This window comes from Exophiala aquamarina, assembly GCF_000709125.1.
Source record: "Exophiala aquamarina CBS 119918 chromosome Unknown aczIA-supercont1.3, whole genome shotgun sequence".
NCBI lineage: Eukaryota > Fungi > Ascomycota > Eurotiomycetes > Chaetothyriales > Herpotrichiellaceae > Exophiala > Exophiala aquamarina.
The window spans coordinates 1,668,738-1,690,226 of NW_013550585.1; the positions used below are offsets into that span (position 1 = coordinate 1,668,738).

At 51.8% G+C, this 21,489-nt stretch overlaps 8 protein-coding genes across 8 annotated transcripts; 5 read left to right on the top strand and 3 right to left on the bottom strand.

The window, feature by feature from the left end:
• Positions 1-443: 443 nt before the first annotated feature.
• Positions 444-1,643, top strand: A1O9_04199 (uncharacterized protein; the record flags this gene model as incomplete). The annotated part of the gene is made up of 1 exon (XM_013406491.1): positions 444-1,643. The coding sequence occupies one exon, from the start codon at positions 444-446 to the stop codon at positions 1,641-1,643; it is 1,200 nt and encodes a 399-aa protein (XP_013261945.1).
• An 887-nt stretch (positions 1,644-2,530) lies between these two features.
• On the top strand, positions 2,531-3,523 carry A1O9_04200 (uncharacterized protein; the record flags this gene model as incomplete). The annotated part of the gene is made up of 1 exon (XM_013406492.1): positions 2,531-3,523. One exon carries the CDS (start codon positions 2,531-2,533, stop codon positions 3,521-3,523), a length of 993 nt encoding a protein of 330 aa, XP_013261946.1.
• Positions 3,524-3,838: 315 nt separating this feature from the next.
• A1O9_04201 (26S protease regulatory subunit 8) lies at positions 3,839-5,059 on the bottom strand (the record flags this gene model as incomplete). The annotated part of the gene is made up of 2 exons (XM_013406493.1): positions 3,839-4,773; positions 4,825-5,059. 2 exons carry the CDS (start codon positions 5,057-5,059, stop codon positions 3,839-3,841), a joined length of 1,170 nt encoding a protein of 389 aa, XP_013261947.1.
• A 1,520-nt stretch (positions 5,060-6,579) lies between these two features.
• On the top strand, positions 6,580-9,918 carry A1O9_04202 (Ca2+:H+ antiporter; the record flags this gene model as incomplete). Its single annotated transcript, XM_013406494.1, has 1 exon — positions 6,580-9,918. The coding sequence occupies one exon, from the start codon at positions 6,580-6,582 to the stop codon at positions 9,916-9,918; it is 3,339 nt and encodes a 1,112-aa protein (XP_013261948.1).
• A 767-nt stretch (positions 9,919-10,685) lies between these two features.
• A1O9_04203 (uncharacterized protein) lies at positions 10,686-12,065 on the top strand (the record flags this gene model as incomplete). Its single annotated transcript, XM_013406495.1, has 1 exon — positions 10,686-12,065. One exon carries the CDS (start codon positions 10,686-10,688, stop codon positions 12,063-12,065), a length of 1,380 nt encoding a protein of 459 aa, XP_013261949.1.
• A 1,906-nt stretch (positions 12,066-13,971) lies between these two features.
• On the bottom strand, positions 13,972-16,287 carry A1O9_04204 (uncharacterized protein; the record flags this gene model as incomplete). The annotated part of the gene is made up of 3 exons (XM_013406496.1): positions 13,972-15,663; positions 15,726-16,171; positions 16,221-16,287. The coding sequence occupies 3 exons, from the start codon at positions 16,285-16,287 to the stop codon at positions 13,972-13,974; spliced, it is 2,205 nt and encodes a 734-aa protein (XP_013261950.1).
• A 752-nt stretch (positions 16,288-17,039) lies between these two features.
• A1O9_04205 (uncharacterized protein) lies at positions 17,040-18,890 on the top strand (the record flags this gene model as incomplete). Its single annotated transcript, XM_013406497.1, has 1 exon — positions 17,040-18,890. One exon carries the CDS (start codon positions 17,040-17,042, stop codon positions 18,888-18,890), a length of 1,851 nt encoding a protein of 616 aa, XP_013261951.1.
• Positions 18,891-19,116: 226 nt separating this feature from the next.
• Positions 19,117-21,308, bottom strand: A1O9_04206 (uncharacterized protein; the record flags this gene model as incomplete). Its single annotated transcript, XM_013406498.1, has 3 exons — positions 19,117-20,933; positions 20,993-21,176; positions 21,237-21,308. 3 exons carry the CDS (start codon positions 21,306-21,308, stop codon positions 19,117-19,119), a joined length of 2,073 nt encoding a protein of 690 aa, XP_013261952.1.
• Between the last annotated feature and the right edge of the window lie 181 nt (positions 21,309-21,489).

The following is a 21,489-nucleotide window of genomic DNA, read 5'->3' on the forward strand; positions in this document are numbered from 1 at the left end:
ACCTGGTGAGCCTAACTAATGCAGGTACAAGCCTACCAAGAGCTTTGAGGAGCCCGGGCACCAGAGGTAAGTACCCAAGTCTGCAAGGTGCGTGGGTTGTAGGAGACACACTTATGTACCACTCCGTCCTCTTGTGTCGTATATTCCTCTCCAAACCATTGCGAAACACAAACTGCTGACTGCACTACTTTCTTTCCCTTCTTCTGCTTTCACGAGTCTTACGAGTCTTCTAATTCATTTGAGCTTTGCAATCAAATTATCTCTTCCCAGGTCATTCTTGTCTTCATTCTCGAACCAGCCGTGCGAATTTGCGCCACACCTTACAACGCTTTGAATGTGTCGTGTTCTCTTGTGGTCGAGCCACTATTAACAACAGCGTGACTCGGCTTGTTCATATTTCGGAAGCACACTTTGCCGGGTGCCCTCTGGGGCCCGACCCCGACATGCTCGGCTTGGGTCTTCAACTCATATTCCTTCTATCTTTGACACAATGCACCACAGTATATTCCCTACCGCAAGGAAATTCAGGGAATTTAAAACCAGAGCCGCCGAACCCCGCAAGCCTCGCCAGCGAACTACTGAGTGCCGCCAGCGTTTTCCAGGCTTCAACCGCGGCGAATGGAGGCGGTAGTACCGCTACTGGGCAGGCCACAGCCACGGCGTCGTCGGTGGGCTCGGGGACCGGGGAGTCGACTGCAACTCAAAGTTCTGGTGCTTCGACAGGACAAGCGACTGCCACAGGCACTGCTGCCGCTGGTAACACGGTATCCGTAAGTGGCACAGGTACTCAAGCATCCAGTGGAAGCACCGCTTCTGTGACTGGTACCACTTCCAATCCTCAGGGAACGGCAGGTACAGATCCAGGGCCATCCGCCACAGACGGCCAAGGCACAACAAGCGCAAGTACCTCAGCTTCACCAGCAAACACATCAGGCGGCGGCTCGTCTCCTGATTCAACTTCGGGTAGTGGTGGTGGTACAAATGGTGATGGTTCCGATGGTGGAAGTGGTTCAGTTTCAGGAGCCGACACTCAGAACAAAGGCTCCAGCTCCAATGGACTTTCCAGAGGCGAGCTCGCCGCCGTCATCCTACTCCCAATTCTGGCATTACTTGCACTCCTTTTCCTCCTGTTTCGATTCTTCCGCCCTCTACGAGAGCGCTTCAGCGCCTGGCGACAAGAACGCAACGAGCGAGGCGCCTATAGGCGCGCTCTCGACGACCCAGTTGGAGTATTCGCCATCAAACATCGCCGGCGCTCAACCGGTCTAAGTCTGCCGGATATGCAGTCCATCATGCGACCACTATCTTTCGGCTTCACCCAGCCTAAACCACAGACTATCAAACGGAAACCGCTGAATTGGGACGCCAATCATATTGGCACAAATGGTTTCAGCTCGATAGGCATGGCGGTTCCTAGCGCAACAGAGAGAGATGAAGGCGAAGGTGGGGGTGATGGACATCGAAGAAACGAGTCCGAAATCTCTGCTGTTACTGGCGCCACAGGTGGTGCCGCCGCTGCTGGGCGAGCGAGGACTGACAGTAATGCGTCCTCCATCAGCTCCATCTCATCATCCTCAGACGAGGAAAGCACCGGCTTCGTCGACGCAAGGACATCCCAACGAGCCAGTCAACTTACTTCTTGAACAGCAACAGTAACCTTTTCTTTCCACCTTTTCTCTCAGCTTAGGTCTTCATTTATTGCTGGTTTAGCGATGGCGTTGGCACGCGTCTTCTCTTCAGATAACTTGGGCATTTAAGTGTATATGTTAGTTGAATACTAGGTTATATTCACCTCCTATTCATGCGCTCGTTATCAGTGGAGCCCCTTCTCTTGACAGCGAACTGGTCCAGCTACGCGCTGGTGCTGCTGAGAATGAAGATGAGAAATAAGACCAGAAATTCAAGTCAAAATGGTTGATTACTCTATTTATTTTTGCTCGAGGAGATAATTCTCATTCAGTGATAGGTCCTTTCTTGTTCATGGTTCATGTTTGCCAGTAGGTTGATGCCAGAATATGGCTTAACATAGCACATGAGGAGAAGGAATACATCAGGTCGAAAGCGAAAGGCTGCTGGACGACCTCGGGAACTAATAATGTCTGTTGTTGGTTTTCAGAATATGACGGGTCAAGCCTGTCCAACCAGCGTCATTCTCGACCACATGTGGATATTGAAGTTTTAAACGTTACATATGTCCTCCGAATCTTGTACCTGGACTTGTCAGACCTCAAGCTGTGTATTGTACCACCCCAGATAAACTGAAAACGAGTCGAAAATCCGCACCTGAAGTATTGGAGGGAAAGGGAAACTCTCCCGAAGACAATCCTCTCAGGAAGCAAAGAAGATCCAATTTTTATTTTCTTTCAAGGAGTACAAAATCTGGCGTCACCGACTCCAACACCCCCTCACCAGGGATACATTCGGCAAATCCGTGATATCGTTCCCATCGAAGCTGCATACCGGAACAGCACATGCTCAGAAAAATAAGTGGACTTTGTTTAGCCTAAAGGTCGAGTTAAACAGTCAAAAGATGGCGACATCGACCACCACCACCGACAACAATGACATCGACCTCAGCCTCCTCCGGGACCGCCTCGTCAGCATCGCCCTCGAGGCCGGGCGGGTGATCACGGGCGCGACACCGTCCACGAGCTCGACCAGCACGGGCACGAAGAAAAACACCGCGGACTTGGTCACCGAGACGGACCAAGCCGTGGAAGCATTCATCTCGTCGAAGCTGTCAACGCTCTACCCGACGTTCTCCTTCCTCGGCGAAGAAACCTACCAGCCAGGCATGAAACTCGGCCGGGAGCCGACCTTCGTCGTCGACCCGATCGACGGCACCACCAACTTCGTGCACCGCTGGCCGTACGTGAGCGTTTCGCTTGGCTTCGCAGTCGACAGGATCCCGACCGTTGGCGTCGTGTACAACCCCTTCACGCGGCGCCTGTACAGCGGCGTCCGGGGCCAGGGCAGCTTCGTCGCGGACGTCCCCGACAGCGCGACTGTATCGAACCGGCAGAAACTCCCGCTGAAGCCGCTCGAGCCGCTGGCCGGGCTCGCGTCGTCGCTGATCGCCATCGAATGGGGCTCCGACCGCTCCGGGCCCAACTGGGCCGTGAAATGCAGCACGTGGGCGCGGCTGGGCGCCAGCAAGGACGAGGGCGGCGCGATGGTGCACAGCGCGCGCGCGCTGGGGTCCGCCGCCCTGAATCTCTGCGCCGTCGCCGAGGGCTCCATCGACGCCTACTGGGAGGGCGGCTGCTGGGCCTGGGACGTCTGTGCCGGCTGGGTCGTGCTGACCGAGGCCGGCGGGGGCATCGTCGTAGATGGGAATCCGCCTTCTCGGAGTGGGAATGCAAATGCACAGCCTGCGCGCCAGGATGGGGATGATGCGAGTGCCTGGCGGATTCCTGTCGATCATAGGAAGTATCTTGCTGTCAAGGGCGCGACTGCCGGCCAGAGGGAGTTCGTCGAGGAGTTCTGGAGCTACGTGCAGGGGGAGATGGTGTATGAGCATTGAAGTAAAGGAAACCAAGGGAGCGGAGAGCATTGATGATCGTGCACGAGTAGCTACAGGGTGTGAGATAAGTCGATGGTATTTGGGCAATATGTCGTGTTAGATGGATAGAACATAGAACAGTGCTCGGGTACCAGATACGAGCCTGATGAAAACCGGATCAGATGTTTGACGTCAGTAAAAAAGAAGGCATTGGATTTCTGGATCCTGTATCTCGCCTCAAATAGCGGCATCTATGATTACCCCCTTTGCCACGGTATTGTTACAAGTGCAACCAGCGCTATGCAGGAGCAACAAGACATTGAACCTGCCAGACCTTTACTTCCATAGTTTGCCCAGTGAGACCTCTTTGTCGTCGTGCTTGTTGAGTACTTTGGCGGTTGCCAAGTCAAAGTCTTCTTGAGTGACATGCACTCTGCGCTCTCGCAGAGCAAACATACCAGCCTCCGTACACACACCCTTGAGCTCGGCGCCAGAGCATCCGTTCATCTTCTCTGCGATCTTCTTGAGATCGATCCCTCTTGTCAAGTTCATGCTGCGTGAGTGGATTCGAAGAATGTCGGCTCGTGCTTCAACAGTTGGTGGAGGGAACTCGATTTTCCGGTCAATACGACCGGGCCGTAGAAGAGCGGGATCCAGAATGTCTAGCCGATTGGTAGCCATAATGACTTTGATGTTCTTGGTCGGCTCGAATCCATCCAGTTGATTCAACAACTCCAACATGGTTCTCTGCACTTCCGAGTCACCACCACTACTTCCCTCCACGCGGCTAGAACCTATACTGTCGATTTCGTCCATGAAGATGATACTGGGAGCGTGCTCTCGAGCCATAACGAACAGCTCTCGCACCATCCGACTACCTTCACCAATATACTTCTGTACCAATTCCGAGCCGGAAACTCGAATGAATTTGCAGTCTGCGTGATGTGCAACGGCTCGAGCCAGTAGTGTCTTCCCGGTACCAGGCGGGCCATAGAGCAGAACTCCTTTGGGTTGAGCAATACCTAAAGACTCAAAAAGCTCGGGATGATTTAGACCAAGTTCGATGACTTCTTTGATTTCTTTGATTTGTTGATCGAGACCCCCGATCATGTCGTATGTACTGTCAGGCACCTTCTCCACCATCATGAGTGAGACCAGAGGATCGACAGAGGAAGGAAGCATTTTCTCGAGTTTGTACGAGTCGGAGAGTAAGGAAACACGCTTTCCAACTGTGAGTTTGGAGATATCAACGCTATCAGCGATATCGACGACTTTCGAGGAGTTAGCGAACACTAAGCCAAAGGAAATGGGGAGATACTGACCATATTTGCCTTCAGGGTGCACTTTGACCAGGACCTTTTTTGTTCCCATGACCTTGACAACTTCTCCGACATAGGAACCAGGCTGCTGCAGAAGTCCTAATTCCTCGCGGAGTAACCGGACTCTTGAGTTGTAGTCATTTCGTTGTGCTTCTAGCCGACGGAGAACGGCTTGTCCTTGGATGATTTCGAGTTTAAGAGATTCAATTTTGTTGTGGTAGAAGTTGTCAAGCGCCATTGTGACGAGGATGGGAACGCCGACAAAAGTGTGAGTGGGACAGGTGAGGACAGAGTGAGATTTTGTATGAGAATAGGAAAAGGAGGCTAGAGTGGGTGGAAGTTGGTGTTGTAGAGCAATTATCCTTCTGAACGGTTCGCAGGCAAGGATGGAGATGAATGGGACGCGCCTTCAAATCGCAGCCTCCTCCCGGGTGACTTGCTTGGGTGGGTGCGCCTGCGCTTAAAATGTGGCGGCTAAGGAGCTTAGCCGCCAGAATAAGCGCAGCCCCAGTTTTGACTTGGCAAGAGAGCCGACGTAGTGTATGTACCAAACCAAGTACTACTTACTGTAACGAGTACTTGTAGCTACTACTAATTACTACTATCTACGTAGGTACAGTAGGTGTCAGTGCCACCCACATGGTGGCCAGTGTTTCTGGGGACAGTTTGAGCTTGGATACGCAGTACTCTGGTGCGCCGTACTGAAAGCAGCTACCTACTTCACCTCGTACAATAGCATTAGATCAATCATAGAACTATTCGACTAGATGTCGAGCCGGCCATGTGGACTGTTTTGGAGCACACCGCGATGAAGAGGTCAGCAACATCAATCCATTTTTGATCAGCACAACAAGCTTTGTTCAGAAGTGGGTGTTCTGAAGATGTGGAGTGTGATGGTTTGATAGATTAACAGATGTGAGAGGGCTGAGGATTGAGGGTGTAGCGGCGGCGGACGCCCATAGGCTGGCCGATACCTGAAGCCGGACACAGACGGGCGTTGTTTGGGTGACCCAAGCCCGAAGCAGCCCAGCAGGTCGAACCCCCGTCAGCCCAGAAGCAGCATAGGTAGTCTTGGGCCTCAGCACCTAAAGGTTAGTTTTATGGGGGTGGGCGATCGGCTCAGTTTTTCCGGGCGTTCAGCTGCACAGTTGCGTAGGCGTCTGCAGTGGCACGTCTCCAAAAGTCATCTGCCTCGTCCTCTCTCTACGCACGTGCTCCAATTGGTGTGTTGTCGTGGACCAGAGCCCACCTCCCTCACTACCTGCATTTCCATATCTATGCTGTTGTTCATGATCCTCCCCGCTCGCTCAATATCTCGTCTATTTTCTATCAGGTCGTTGTCTGACTTGACACCGGTATGCTCGTCTGGTCTCGTGTCGGGTTGAGCTTGCAAAGGGCATTGGTGCTGCGAGTCCTACCTGCACACCGAGTCGCCTAGACAATCGGCCTCGTCGACCTGCACTGCACTCCTCAAGCTCTGAGCTTGGACTGGTTCGGTACATATCCGGGTCTATCTTATCCTATGATTACGCGGACCTCTTCTCGAAAGCATGCCGTCCACGAGTGGTGACACTCCTGTCAGAAGTCCTGGTATCAATCCAGTTTCAGACCAGCAGACCACGCCTATGTTTGCATCAATCACTGCTTCTGCACTCGATGAGAATGACTCCAATCCGGACTCAGCAGAGCAAGGGTCTTCGATACGGAGAGATTATGGTAAACATGCCTTAATCATTCAAGCCGCCCAATCAATATAACATGCTGAACATCACGATAGGAACACTCACTGCAACTTCCGTTCCGAGCGGCCATCGACCTCCCAGCGCTACTGCCAATCGACCCGACTCTCCTTCCTCACGACGAGATAACCTTGATGCTATTGGCACAGTCTTGTCTCCCCAGACCACACGAGCGAAGAGACCAAGCACCATGCGAAGAGTGTCAACCATCAGAAAACAACTTCCTCATAGGGGTGAACAATTTTCAGTTGATGATGATCCGTCAGAGGTAGAAATCGACCGCGTCCCTACAACTCCTACCCAACCGGCTTTTCCCACCAGTCGCCACCAGTCAACGGTGCGCCGCCGGACCCAGGCCAATGTAGGAACTTTACCTCGTGTTGATTCGGCAGAAGAAGAGACCGAGGAACTAATGACCAATGAACCCGAAGCTGAACAACCCACCGGGGAACCTGAGGAGCAAGACTTGCCCGAGGAAATTGACCAGGGAGACTTAGGCGACTCTGAGGAACAAGATCTTAGCGATGCAGAGAGTTTCACCTTGAGAGACCGCCAACTTGCGATTAATGAGACGCATCCCTTCGGTATAAGAATATGGAAGCCTGCCTTATACAAGAAGAATCGCTCGGTCGAGAAAACCGCCGAAGAAGACATCCACTCATCGCCCAGCCAGATTGTCAGTCATTGGTTATGGGTATTCAACTGGCTGTGGACCGTCTTCTTTGGCTGGTGGTTGGCTCTTGCAGCCTTGATTGCCGCTCTCGTCTGTTTCCTCTTTGCATTTGACCCTAGTGCGGCGGCCTATGGCAGAGTCTTCTGGTCTCTGGGAGGCTATCTCTTCTGGCCCTTCGGCAAGTTTGTGAAGCTAGAGCAAGACGAGAATTATGTTGAGGAAGATGAAGGCGAGGGTCGAAGCGTCAGCGAGTACGAACGATGGCAAAGTGGGGACCTCGAGTATGGTCGTCTCATGTTCGGTCCCACCATTACCCATACTGGTTCCATCGTTGGACGACATAGAAACAGTATTGACTCAGCCAGCGAAACAGACAGCCTGCTGGCTCGAAGTGGGCGTAGCGATCGACAGGACACTTCGACAAACACCAGGACAAAACGACGTCTTTTCGGCCGTGGCCAATGGACTCTGGGAAGAGTCATCTTCTTCGTCTTCTTCTATTTCTACGTTGCTCCACTCATGCTTCTTGTCTCGATGATCTGCTGGTTCATGGTTTTCTGGATTCCCATGGGTCGAGTTACACTGATCTTGTTCTATCACCTCAGGAAGCGACCACTATCCCTGACCTTCCATCGCGACGTCTCTTATGCCCGAAGTTCCACCACGCCCTCTTCTATCATCATTTGCACTTATCGTGCAGTGGGAACGAAATACTGGAAGTACACCATTGATGGGACGAATATCTTTCTGATCAACTTCCTCGCCGTCGTAGTCTTCGTTATTCTGGACTACTTCATCTTGGACGTGGCGCTCGGCCTGAACATCTGGCTCACTAGTCCAGCGCTTCTCTTCACCTTGGCTCTGATCTCCATCATCCCCCTGGCGTATTTCATTGGCCAGGCCGTGGCATCCATTTCAGCGCAATCGTCAATGGGCATGGGAGCTGCCGTGAATGCCTTCTTCTCAACCATCGTGGAAGTTTATCTCTACTGCATCGCGCTAAACGAGGGCAAAGGGAAACTGGTGGAAGGTAGTATCATTGGCAGCATATTTGCTGGTATTTTGTTATTGCCTGGACTTTCAATGTGCTTCGGTGCTATCAAACGCAAGACTCAACGTTTCAATGTCAAGTCTGCTGCCGCAACGTCGACCATGTTACTATTTGCTGTCATTGCAGCCTTCGGGCCAACTCTGTTCTACAAGATCTACGGCAGTCATGAATTGATCTGTAAGACCTGCTCAGCTGCGGATATGGGAAGTCCCCGCGACTGCAGACAATGCTATTTCAGACAGGTGCCGGCCATCTCGGACGAGTTCTTTGTTAAGGCTGTGCAGCCTTACTGCTGGTTTGCTGCGGTCCTGCTGTTCTCTTCCTATATCATTGGCCTCTTGTTCACACTTCGCACCCATGCTGCCATTATCTGGACCACTGAGGCTGACGAAAAGAAACCGCCGCGAGGGGGCCCTCAAACGGTTGAAGTCAGCCCCACGGATACTCGGCATCACAGTGTTGGAAATTCCCAGCTGCTTCCTAACCCACCAAACGTATCTCACATCCCACGAGCGGCGATAAGGGAGTCGCAGTTGTACAAACGAATTCTTGGGCAATCCTTGAGATCGACTGGGCTTCCGGCGGATGGTGAAGTTTCAACCGAGCGAGAAGTACGTCCCCTCTCCAAAGCTGATCCACAAATTCAAGCGATCGACCATCAGGCCAAAGCGGATCTGCCTTTCATGGTTCCTCCCAAATCAAGTCATGGATCTGAAAGCTTTCAAAGTCCTGTCATGCGCCCAGTCGTTCCTGGCTTGTCCGAGGAGGATAACAACAACCTGGTCCGTCAAGTTGCTGAAATTGCAGCCACTGCAGCTACCGTTGCAGCCAGAGATGCAGTAAACCATCCGCGATCGACTGCTTACCAAGTTAGCCACTCCTATAAATCAGACACAGTCAAGTCCTCCCGACCCCCCGCAATCAGACAGAGTACCACACTCGATGCCACACCCGCGCATGCGGCAGCAGAATTTCCCGCTCAAGCTGGGGCGGAAGGCGGTGGCGGACATGATGCTCCAAACTGGTCACGTACCAAATCATCGGTGATCTTGTTAACTGCTACTATAGCTTATGCCATTGTCGCCGAGGTTCTTGTCAACACGGTCGATGTTGTGCTTACCTCGGTTGAGATTGATGAGAAGTTCCTGGGAATTACGCTGTTCGCTTTGGTTCCCAACACAACGGAATTCCTCAATGCCATCTCGTTCGCAATGAACGGCAACATTGCATTGAGTATGGAAATTGGGTCAGCATATGCGTTACAGGTCTGCTTGCTCCAGATCCCGGCATTGGTTCTATTTTCAGCAGTACACGGGAACTATATTGATCCCAACGAACTTATTGATCATACTTTCAATCTCATATTCCCCCAATGGGACATGGTGACGGTGATCCTTTGCGTGTTCTTGCTCAGCTACATGTCGGGTGAAGGCAAGAGCAACTACTTCAAGGGAAGCATTTTAGTGCTTACCTATTTAGTTGTGCTGATGGGATTCTTCTACAGTGGATTCACCACGTTGATGATGGGCGGTGATCCCAATGACACACTCGCCATCATGTCAAGCATGGCGTTCCAATATCGGGAGGCTGGAGGAGTTGGGATGGGCGCCACGACCACTGGACGAGAGTTATAAAGGCTGGCTGGATTATTACTGGGTTACCTGTTGTCTGCATTTACGGTTAGATCGAGGATTGAGCTTGATCGGGAGCATGTAGCCTGACGTTCTGGAGGCTTCACATGGATAGGCTGGGACTAGGACTGAACGGTAGGGCCTGTGGTACGCCGCTTTTGTTGCGTACCCAGATACCACCGACTCTATTTAATACCATGTCATCTTTAGCTGGCTGATGCACTGTGTGCCCTTGGGACCCTGGTGCGCCGTATCTCGTGCCCCGTGCTCTCGTGGAAGCCCGCGTCGACCACGTGTCACTTGGATTCCCATTGACGAAGCATTTTAGCAACTTCAATCCCACAATCCCACAATCCCACGGAAAGGGGGATCGCATCAGGCTGCTCAGGGGTTTGGATTGGAGGGATCAAACTGGAGGTGATGGGGATTTCCGCTTTGGGACTGGCCGCTCAACTAATATTGACCGCCAACAACCGCCAAAGCCAAACCGGCGACGGCGAGTCACTAGACTCACTCCTCGTACTGCTCCTAACCACCATCCCTGCCTCCATCATCCTGGATCAGTCCATCTCATGTAATTAACATCGGTTCTTCTTCCAACCACCTGACTTGGCCTCGCCTGATCTGATCTGGATCTGATCTCATCTTTTCCTTTTTATCGGCTTCTGTTCCTTCGTGTCCGATTGCTCTTTTCCCCCAGACAATCTCAAGAACAATCCTTGAAGTCATCACTCTCCCATCATCTAGTAATCGACTGTTTCTGCAAAGACATGTACATCGAAGACGACTTGGATGATTCCTCAAATCTGCCCCCGTCATTGCTCGATCTGTTGTCCAACTCCCTGGTTCTCGACCATATTGTTCCATACTTGCCACTGTCCAGCGTCTTCTCTCTCGCCAGATCATCCCGCTCGTTCCGCGACCTACTGCTCAAGACCCCATCAGTATTCCGCTCTGTCGACTTGTCGAAATGCAGTGGAGCATATGTTCCTCCAGGTCTCCTGACCAGGATCGACTCAGGCGGTCATTCTTGGCGTGCTGAACGTATCGACGAAAACCTGACTGAGGACGAGTTCTATGCGGGCCCGCTCCGGGGAGTTCTTTGGAAATTGCGTCGAATGCACGTTCTTCAAAGTGTCCAGACTCTTATTCTCGACAACTTGGCGTCTGTGACCCACGACTTGGTCAGTGATATTGTTCTTGCTCCAGATTATAACATTCGAATCCTCAGTATCCGACGATGTGGGAATATCAACCAAGCCAAACTACAGCAACTGCTTCGTCACTTGTGTCGACCTAGCCGCCCAGAACGCACACCGCGACTCCAGGGATTGTACATTTTCACAGATCCTTCCTCAAAAAACAATCAATCGATCAACGACCTCACTCTTTCTTCGGGGATAACGTTTTCGGACGGTGCTCAACTTGGAACCATTCCTACTGCCCAATCAATCTCGAATTGTGCTACAACAGATCCGTGGTACTCTCCCACTGGCAAAGTCATCGATAAAGGCTTTGGAAAGCGGACCGGCTGGGAAGAAACCTTGCAAGCATGTTACGGAATTATCAACTTTGATGCCGTTCTATGCACTCATATGCATGCTGACATGGAGTCCGTGCTCCACGAGGCTTCCAAAGAATATCTCCTAGAACACAAACCCGGAATTGCCCCGATGGCTGCGATATCTCTAGGTCCTGACGGCTGTGCTGGCTGTGGTCGAAACCCGCATGATGCACCTGTCTGGGGCGAAAGCGGAATCCACGAGTTTCCACTTCTCTGGCCTCCCCCCTCATCCGCCAAACTTATCGATGCTGTCCGACCGCCCTCTCGATTCTCCGACAAGGGCAAGCCTCTCAAGCAAAGGCTAATCGTTGCGTGCTCTTGGTGTCTTACTAACCGTCATTGCGAGAGCTGTCATCGCTGGTGGTGTGCTGATTGTTATAATCCGAAGAAGTCAAAAAAATGGAGCGACATGGAAAGGTTAAGCAGCATTGGCCTATCTTATCTCCCGTCCTTGGAAGAGCTCACGAACGGAGCTGCAAACGACGATTATGGCGAACATATCAAGGTATTTAATGGCCTCTGCGTTCAGAATTGCCTCGTTGCCGAATATATGGCCGGAGCCGGCGAGGGCGGTATGTGGGGATGAAAGGAGAAGGAATAAAGGACGGAATTTCGGCAACAAGACTCCAACTTCTATCCGCAATCAAGGGGGAAAGAAGTGAATGAAGTCTCCACAGACCTGCCGTCGACCGAGCAAAAGCTGACTTCTACCCCTGAGGAAAATTCATTCAAGATATCATTTTCCTATTACTTCTCTTAGAAGACGAAACTTTCAGGCTGACACCTAGCGTCCTTCTCTGTACCTTATAGCACAAATTGAAAGTCCTACCCGGACAGGCGGCGGTCACGCGCGACTGCTTCGAATGTGGTCGTGTATGCAGCGAATGTGCACCCTTGTCGGCGCGAGTCTGCAAACGATGCAAGAGCAGCTATTGTGTCATTCACAACACCGGATGCGACGAGAAAACCGTATGTTCCACCTGTTACCATCATTTTGACGATGGCGAACGATCACTGCGCAAGAGAGGAAGGCTGATGATGGTTGATTTGATCTAGTGTGATTGGTGTATGTTTCGTTGCGGACGAAGGATAAGGGAGCTTTATTGATCGAGCAAACTCCGCAGGTTGCAAGGTTGGGTGAAGGGGTGGGGTTGTCACTGCTTGCTCTCTTTGATATGAACTGGCTTGTGTGGTTACAGCTGAGATTGATGTCCCTGATGATTCAGTGGAAGGAGACTCGATCCGGCCCCAACAGCGAAAAATTCGAACTGGAGAGACCGGACTGAAGCTCCACCCTCATCGATATCAGGACGATCTACAACGGTCCACAAGCGGTTTTCTTACGGGAGTACAGTGGACCTTCCTTCATCATTGCTTGCTCACAACGAACAATACCCCATATCGACAACCCCTCGAACTTTGGCAACGCGAAACTTTCCTTATAACTCGGTCCATTCTTCAACGAGATATCAATCTGTGACTATCCAAAGCCGAGAGCAGAACACCGCGTTCCAGACTCTGCTCTCAACTACACCCCACTCCGTTCAATTCCAGACCACGGTGACTGGCTGCATCTCCCTTCCAACAAAGAGAACCTGTTTCCCCCACAGCTTCTGCGCTTCCCTCTCTCTACAGGCTCCCTACTCTCTATTTTATGTTAGTCGCTCACCTTAACCTGGGCAAGGCGACCCGGTATGGTATTCTCCTTTCATCAAAACAGTTCTAGCTTCATTTGTCCACCTGCTCTCGCTTGGCGTTGGTCGGTCGGGGTTTGACGAACAGCTTTGGCTTGTGGACAGTCTGGTCCGGTCCCTATGACACGCAGTGTCTGGCGATCTAGGAGGAGGTTGCGACCTCTGTGTTTATTCCCGGAGTTTGGATACCTAGGTATATTTTTGGAAGCTTGAATCTCAATACTGCTAAGACTTCTCTCTCCCCCTTCACAATGCGCCCTTTGAGTGGAGCGCTTCAGTCCTCCGTAGAGAGTTAGCCACAGCTACTCCCTAATCAACTATCAGCATTCAGGCGCTTGTGAACCGCTATTCTCGGTGCAGCTTGAGCCTGGACGCATACATGCATGCCGGACCATCGGCCCTTGCACCAGGCGTAATACAGCATATGGCACAGCACAACGAGTAGAAGCAGGTCTCGTCCTCAAACCCCATGGCCCGGTGGTCATAGTCCGGTGGTCATGCGCCGCCTTCAATCGGACTTTCACTTCGCTCCGCCCCCGCATCACGTAGACTTCTCTACAAGCGATCCATACGCAGGCAAAAGCAAGGGGGAAGAAAAGTTGAAAAGGGAAAACCATTGAATTATTCATGCTTTGCCCGTCCTTGTGAATTCGTGAATTGTAGCTGCTCGTCCAAGACTGTAGCCGCTTTTGACGATCGACCTGACACCGAACGTAACGACATTGAAATCGAAAGCCGCGCATGTTTTAGCAGTACCCTTATAAAAACCCTGGTCTTGCGTCCATGCTATCACTGCTGCTATTGTAATTTCTTCTCGGCTTTCCCACCACCCAGCTCCATCAGGTCAATCATGCCTAGACCGACCTGTTCAGTCTCGCGCCAGCTACGCTGACGGTTCCAGAACTTGGTTGCTGGCGTGGCATCTCGGAGGCTGTCTTTCCTGGCATCATCCTCGAGGCTCTCCTTCGTGATGTTGCTGAAGGCAGCATCGCCGGAGTCATCAAGAAGAGGGCTGTTAGGGGCGCTGGTAAGTGGCTTGATTGCATCAGCCAGGCCCGCATCTTCGAGGTATTTGCGCCTCACCATCAAGCGTTCGCTCCGCTCCTTGCGGAGGTTTGCAGAATCGAGCTTGCTGATGGCGGAGCGCACGATAACCCTGACGACGAGGTAAATGTGCTCCGAGAGGAAGACGCTCAGAAGGAGCGCCCACAGTTTGATTGCGTGAGGTTTCCCGTCAGGCCCGTCTCCACCGTTGAACATGTAGACCAGCGCGGCCGAGGTGAGGCTGCCTAGCCATGCGAGGAACACAAGGCTGTCTAGCCAAGGACCGATAGAGTCTGCGCGGGCCGGATTGGGTCGTCGGCATTCCACGGTCAACTTGAACGTGTCTCCACGGAGCTCAACCCAGTTGTTGATGAAATAGGATACTGGTGTCAAGGGCCAAATGACGGAGAAGAGTGACAGGTAGCCGAATTGAATGCACATTTCTCGCAGATCAGTCGTAACATCGTACTCTGGGAGAGCAGCTTCTTCGCGGACTCTCGCAAGGAACTCCTTTTCCTCGGGTGGGTCGTTCGCTGAGACGGATGGAGCAGCGCCTCCTTGTTTCTCGGCCCGAGATTCTTGCATTTCCTTGTATTTTTGGGTCCCTTTCTGTGTAAGGACTGGCATGATTGTTTCAAGAGCGAAGTTGACAATCTGGGCTGTGACCGCGAAATAAATCATCTGATTGCGGAGACGGTTTGGATTTATGGTAAAAGTGGCTGGGTCGGGGACCTCAAATTGTTTATCAGTTTCAGCAAAGGGTTTGACCGTCAGGTTGAAGATATCGAGATAAGGAACCAGTAGAGAGGCGAAGGGAACATATACAAAGGACGTGAGAAAGATGGCTGTGTACGAAGTGATGAAGTTGATGACGAAGACTTTGGAGATCATAGCCTTGTCATGTGATTCCTGGGTTTCGTAATTCTCGAAGAAAGTCAACCTTTCAGCGAATTGAGTGAGGAAATTGCTGATTGTAGGTATGGCTAGGGTGAGTATGATGGTTGGGAGAAAGACCAAGATGGATTTGAGAGGACCGTCGTAAACTTCTGAGATAAAGATCTCAATAGCATAGCAGGTGCAGATGACTGCTCCAAGTGCCACGACGCAAAGGAGGGCCAGCGGAATCTGAAGGAGCTGTCTTTGAAGGCGTTTTTTGGCAGGGAAGAAGGAGACTTTTTCACCGGTGACCGGATCGGTGACTGTTTTCTCGGGCACGAACTCCTTTCTCTTGTCTTCGATGGCTGAGACATTCTTCACATTCCATCGAATGGCCAGCTCTTGTTCCTGACGTTTCCAATACTCAACGAAGATGACGCACCATAATCCGTTGACGATTGCGTAGACTGGTGAGAAGTTTCCTAGGAGTACCCAGCAGGAGAAGCCGAAGGCGGCTGGGAAGATCATGAATGTAAAATAGGATTGCAGGAATGCATAATAGTAGCCAATCTATACGAAGTCAGCAGAGCCAGAAAGATTCGGTTTCGATGAATACTTGCCTTTTCGCCAACAGTATTTCTTATCTCGTCCAGATCATCTGCAGTCAAAAATGTCTTTCGAGTGAACTCGGTCATCCATTTCTTGTTCTTAACATGGTCGTGTAGTGGGAAAACAGCCTCTACATTCTTCCATTCGCCATGTTTTGGTGTGATACCAGCACCACCCTCCTCAGCCGAGCAGCATATCATATGATGAATCTGGCGATGGCGTTCAGCATCGGTCAAAGGTTCACGAGCTAGGGTATCAGCAGGACTGCTGGTAGGTTGCATCTGACGGACTCCATATAGCCAGTCCTTGATTCGTGATCTATAGACAACTTGTGCGAGTATATCTTCACTGGCAGCCTTGACAAAGACCAATAGGGAGGTTTCGTCCCCTCTTCGAACCTCAGTCGTCAAACCTGTCTCTGCGAGGGCACGAATGAGTTTCTTGAATTGTTCGGTACCTTCTCCTTTGTCTGGTATGATCAGCATTCTGGAAACGGAGTGGAAGGGATCCTATCTCACCAGTGGGGAGCCGATAGCTAATGACATAGTCAACGTCAAGATTTGACTGCAAGACTTTAGCCGCCATATTGGGAGGAAGCCTCGAACGAAGACTTGACCGCCTTAGAAGAGGGCTTCCCAGGCAGTGACAATGTTTGAAATTGAGAGGAGCAATGAGAATATCATTGAGGACTTGAAAGTGGGCAACGACTGCGACCTGAGTGAACACGCAGCTGGAAAGTTGTTTGAATGACGCTTCGAGTTCGACGTCATCAACCGCAGACACATGCTAGTGATCTGCGCCTCGCCAATCGCCCAATCAGCCACGGAGAGCGCCGCTTAGCGTATCATTAGTCGATCCGATCTTTGCTAGGGTGATCTCAATCACGTGATAAATAGTCACGTGCAAATCACGTGGCGCCCTCCGAAGGCGGTGAATCGGAACAACTCCCCCGAGGAATATTCTCGGCAGTATCGTCAATTCTGGATCTCGTCCATTGACCGTCATTTTTATCTCGTCTAATTTATGACTCTTTCGCCCAGTTGATTGTTAGCCACACTGATCATCATCCAGACGACCAAAATATAGGCGCTGACAATTTACTGACCATTTACCTGCTTCCTCTTCATGCCTCCCGTTCAAAGTAGTTCCTGCTCTCGTTTGGCAAAAAATGAAACATGAGCCAGACTGCTTTAACCTTGTCTGCTGCATCAGTCAAGGGCCATTGCTCAAAACACTCCCACCATAATGTTGCTGCTGATGCTTTGAGAGCGTCTCTCGCCTCATCCCACCCAAATGTAACCCGCTTGGCTTCTCGAAGACTGTATTCTTCTCAATCTATGACACATGTCAAAGATGATAAGAACACCCCGAGCCACCAGGGTGGATGGTTCGCACAGCGGGAAAAACAGAGATTGGCCAACAAAGAATTCTTCACCAATCTACTGTCTTCCGCGGCGACAAAAAGAGATGCTAAAGCTTACATCTCTCGCCTTAAGGCTCCTTCCAAGCCTCAACCTCCATTAACACCAACGGCATCCCCTGCCACACCGCTGAGAGCTTCCAAGCCGCAGACTCAGGTCAACCTTGGTGATCTATTCACCCGTGGGCGAGCGGTAGAAGCAAGCCCTATCTTCACTCAAGACTGGAATGCCTTAGACCAAGGTATTGAGGAACAAGAGACGCTACATGTGGCATTGGTCAAGTTGAACGGTGTTAGCGCTATGTCTGAGAGCATTTTGGATGGGATTGCAAAGACTCTAGCTTCTTTGTCGCGTTTGAGCATGGCGCCATGTGTTGTGCTGGAGGAGGATCACCAATCAAAAGATAAGGCCTACAGAGAAACCCTCCAAATGGCTGCAGACCGTTTGGTCGCAGCTATTGACAACGCAGGCGAGTCCGGAGCCAGGCGAGTCGATAATGCTCTCAGCCTTGCGGCTGATGGACGTCCAGGAGTTTTCATGCGAAAACTCCTTACTCGCCCTTTACGTAGAGGTAGGGTTCCTATAGTCTTACCTGTGGCCTATTCCGAACAGCAGCAAAGCGCCGTTCAAATCACTGCCAACGAAGCTCTGCTAGCTTTGACAAGAGAGCTCTCCAGGGGAGCTGTCAAAACTCGACCAGATGAGCACCCTGAAAATCAGCCTCAGGGCTTACGTTCTACTTGGAAGCCGATCTCCCTGGACAGAATCATTGTTGTTGATGAGACTGGGTGTATTCCCAGCCCAAAATCGATGGACCAGAAACATGTGTTTGTCAATCTTGCGCAAGAATACTCAGCTCTGCAGGAAGAACTCAGAAGCTCCACAGGTGGTAATGTCTCGCTGAAGCATGCCACTAATTTGAAAATGTTTCGCGATGCACTTCAACTGTTGCCACACTCTTCGTCGGGATTATTGACCACCCCATCGGCGGCTGCTAATACTAGCAAGCAAGCTGATGCAGAACTGGCAGGTGTCGGAACCCGACGGCAAAAGAACCCACTCATTCATAACTTGCTAACAGACAAGCCTGCCTATTCTTCCTCGCTGCCTAGCGGGCGTTTGGCGCACGATCAATTTTCATCTGCGACAACGTCTACTTTTGTAAAACGAGGCATGCCACTCATTCTGTTGCCTAATCCGGACGCTCAAACCTGGACGGCTGCGAGTACACCGCGATTGAAGCTGACAGACCCGAGGATCGACCTCGACCGCCTTGTCCACTTAATTGACGACTCTTTCAATAGAACGCTTGATGTCGAAGCATACCTGAACCGGGTGAACGATCACATCGCCGGCGTTATTATCGCCGGCGACTACGAAGGGGGAGCTATTCTGACCTGGGAGACTCCATCCCTCCCGAACATCTCAGACCGCGACACCGCACGCCTCGTCCCGTACCTCGACAAATTCGCAGTTCTGAAGAAAAGCCAAGGCGCGGGCGGCGTGGCAGACATCGTTTTCAACGCCATGGTGAGAACCTGCTTCCCCAACGGCGTCTGCTGGCGCAGCAGGCAAGACAACCCTGTAAACAAATGGTACTTCGAACGCTCCAGGGGCACTTGGAAAATCCCAAACACGAATTGGACTATGTTCTGGACAACGCCGGATCTGCTTAACGGTGAGAAAAGAAAGGTCTTTCTTGACTATGAGAGTGTTTGTCGCACGGTCATGCCGACGTGGGCAGACGGGAAAAAGGTCGTAGACTAACTCTTTAGAGGGAGGATAGAAGATGGTCAAGACCAAAAGCTCCCTTTTCAATTTCAATTTTTGGTTTCACGTGATATCGTAGATGTCTAATATTTGCATACAAGTTGTGGGGTATCTCTATACGAAAACAAGGCCGAACTTTCGGGTCGAGACATGGCGATCCAAAAAACCAGTCTAGACAAACGCTCAGCCATACAAAGTGCTGTTTTTCCATTTAGCAAGATAATCAAACAAGACTCTTCGCTCCCACAGTCCGTTCCCCATCGGAAGCGCCCCTATCAGACGTCACCACCGACGCATGGTCGTGCGCAGTTGCGAGCCTCAGATGCTCTCCTGGGCCGCTGGCAGTCGCCGTCCTGGGGGCCACTACTTCGGGGCCCTTTTTCTTCATCGACTTGACATTCCCCCGAAGTAGGGCAAGCAAGTAGACGCCCTCGAGGATCTCCGTGCCAGAGCCGGGCGTCTCGGCGGCTTGCTCGGCATCTGCACCGCCGGCGTGTCGCGCGCAGGTGCCGTCTTCTCTAGGAGCCTCGGCAGCTGCTGCCTCTTCGCCTTTGCTGGCTTTCTTCTTCGAAATCCAGACATTCCCCAGTGCCAGGCTTGCGAAGAGCGTCAGGACGAGGATTGGGAGGATAGAGATGAAACTCCACATTGTGGCAATGGCGCCCTGTGCGCGAATGGCAGCTTGCTGGTCTGCAGGCAGCAGGGAAATGTTGTCGAGGTTGGCCTGGTTGTGGAGGTTGACGGTCGCGGTGCCATTGGAGCTGGAACCGGCGCCGCTACCGGCAGTCGCAGTGCTGGAGCCGAAAACATTGGCCATCTGGTTCTGGAACACAGAGCCCATGATCGTGAGGGCGAGGGTGCCGCCGAACGGAAGTGCGAAGCGCAGCATGCTATATGCTGGCGCCAGGCGGTCACGGAACATCCCCGAGAGGTGCAGGTTCGAGGGCATGAAGCGCATGCCCGTCCCGACACCGGCGATGGCCATCATCACGTTCACGAGGACCTCGTTGCGGGTTTTCACCGCGTAGCACAGTACTGCAATGCCGGTGGTCTCGACGGTGGTCCCGAGCGATAGAGGCCAAAATGTCTGGCGCGGGTAGACGTTGCAGACGAATATCGCAAAGTACACGCCCACGCCCAGTCCGGGTACGTAATAGAGGAGCTGTGTACCGGCTTTCGAAGCTTCGTAGCCCTCGACCAAAGTGAAGTAGATCCCAATGAAGTAGAAGACAGAGTACAGTGCTGCACCGGTGCCTGCAGCAATGATGCAGACGAGTGATAGATCCTTGGAGACGAGCGCAGAAGCGGGAATCATGGGAACCGTTCGTGGGAAGGCGCGGTTGAGAAATTGGTTGGGCGCCAGCAGGATCTCCCACGCGACAAAGCAGAATAAGAGGACGGCACCGAGGACGATAGGAACGATCACAGCACTGGAGTTCCATGCGTAAGTCGATCCACCCCAAGCGGTGGCAAGGATGATAAGGCCGACTCCCAGGATGAAGAGCGCGCTGCCACCTGCATCAAGCGTGGCCATTCCCGAGGCTAAGGCTTGCAGCCGGGTTTGATTGCCCGAAGGTCGCCATACGGAGATTTTTCCAGCCACGAGATCATTGCGGATGATGAAGATTGAGAAAAAGCTCACCACCGAAATGCCCGCATTGACCACGAAGCAATAGCGCCAATCGGCGTTGGTCAAGTAGCCACCGATCACGGGTCCAACACTGTAGCCCACGCCGTTCATTAGTTGGAAGATACTTGTGTTGACGGCTTGCTCGCGCAGTGACACCTTATCGGCCAAGATGATCATGGCGACGTTTTGTACTCCAGCCGTGCCAACACCTTGCAATGCCCGACCGAGTAGCAGGACGCCCCACTCAGGAGCTACTGCACATAGGACGCTCCCGATGGTAAGGATGACAATGGCGAACTGAAGGCTGAAATATCGACCGAAGGTGTCTGCAAAGGACCCAAAAATGGGGATAAATGCTGTGGATGTCAAGGTGAACGCTGTCACGATCCAATTGAGTTGGTTGAATTTGTCTTTGAGAGGTTAGTCACTTGTCTGGAGAAAGCTCAAGGATGGAGGGCCGTGCACTGACCAAAGTGAGAGGCGATCTGAGGAAGTGCGGTTGCGACGATGGTCAAGTCTAGACTGGCATCGAAGAAGGCTGGTAGAAGACAAAAGAGGAGCTTCCACCTGTATTTTCGTAAAGCGCTCTTCTCTTCCTTGCATCGAGCACAGTTTTCTTTGGCAGCTTTGGATAAGTTGTTGTTTGCGTGCGACTCTGGATGAGCTTGAGCTCCATTAGGAACCCCCTCAGTCATCTGTTTGCCATCGTCAACCGGAGCAAGGCTGGACTTGGCAGCCTGCCTCTGCCGATACTTTTTTAGTGCAAAGCGGTATGTGGCAATCATACTTTATGAGGACGTAAGTGAGAGATATGGCGTCTTCACAGGAAATGGAGTTGCGAGTTTGGATAGATTGATTGAGAACGTAGTGTTTCCCTACCTACTTTATAATTGTTCATTGGGAAGTTCATGTATGAGCGTTTTAGCTGTGTAGCCTCAAACACTTTCGCAGAATGGCCCAAATCGG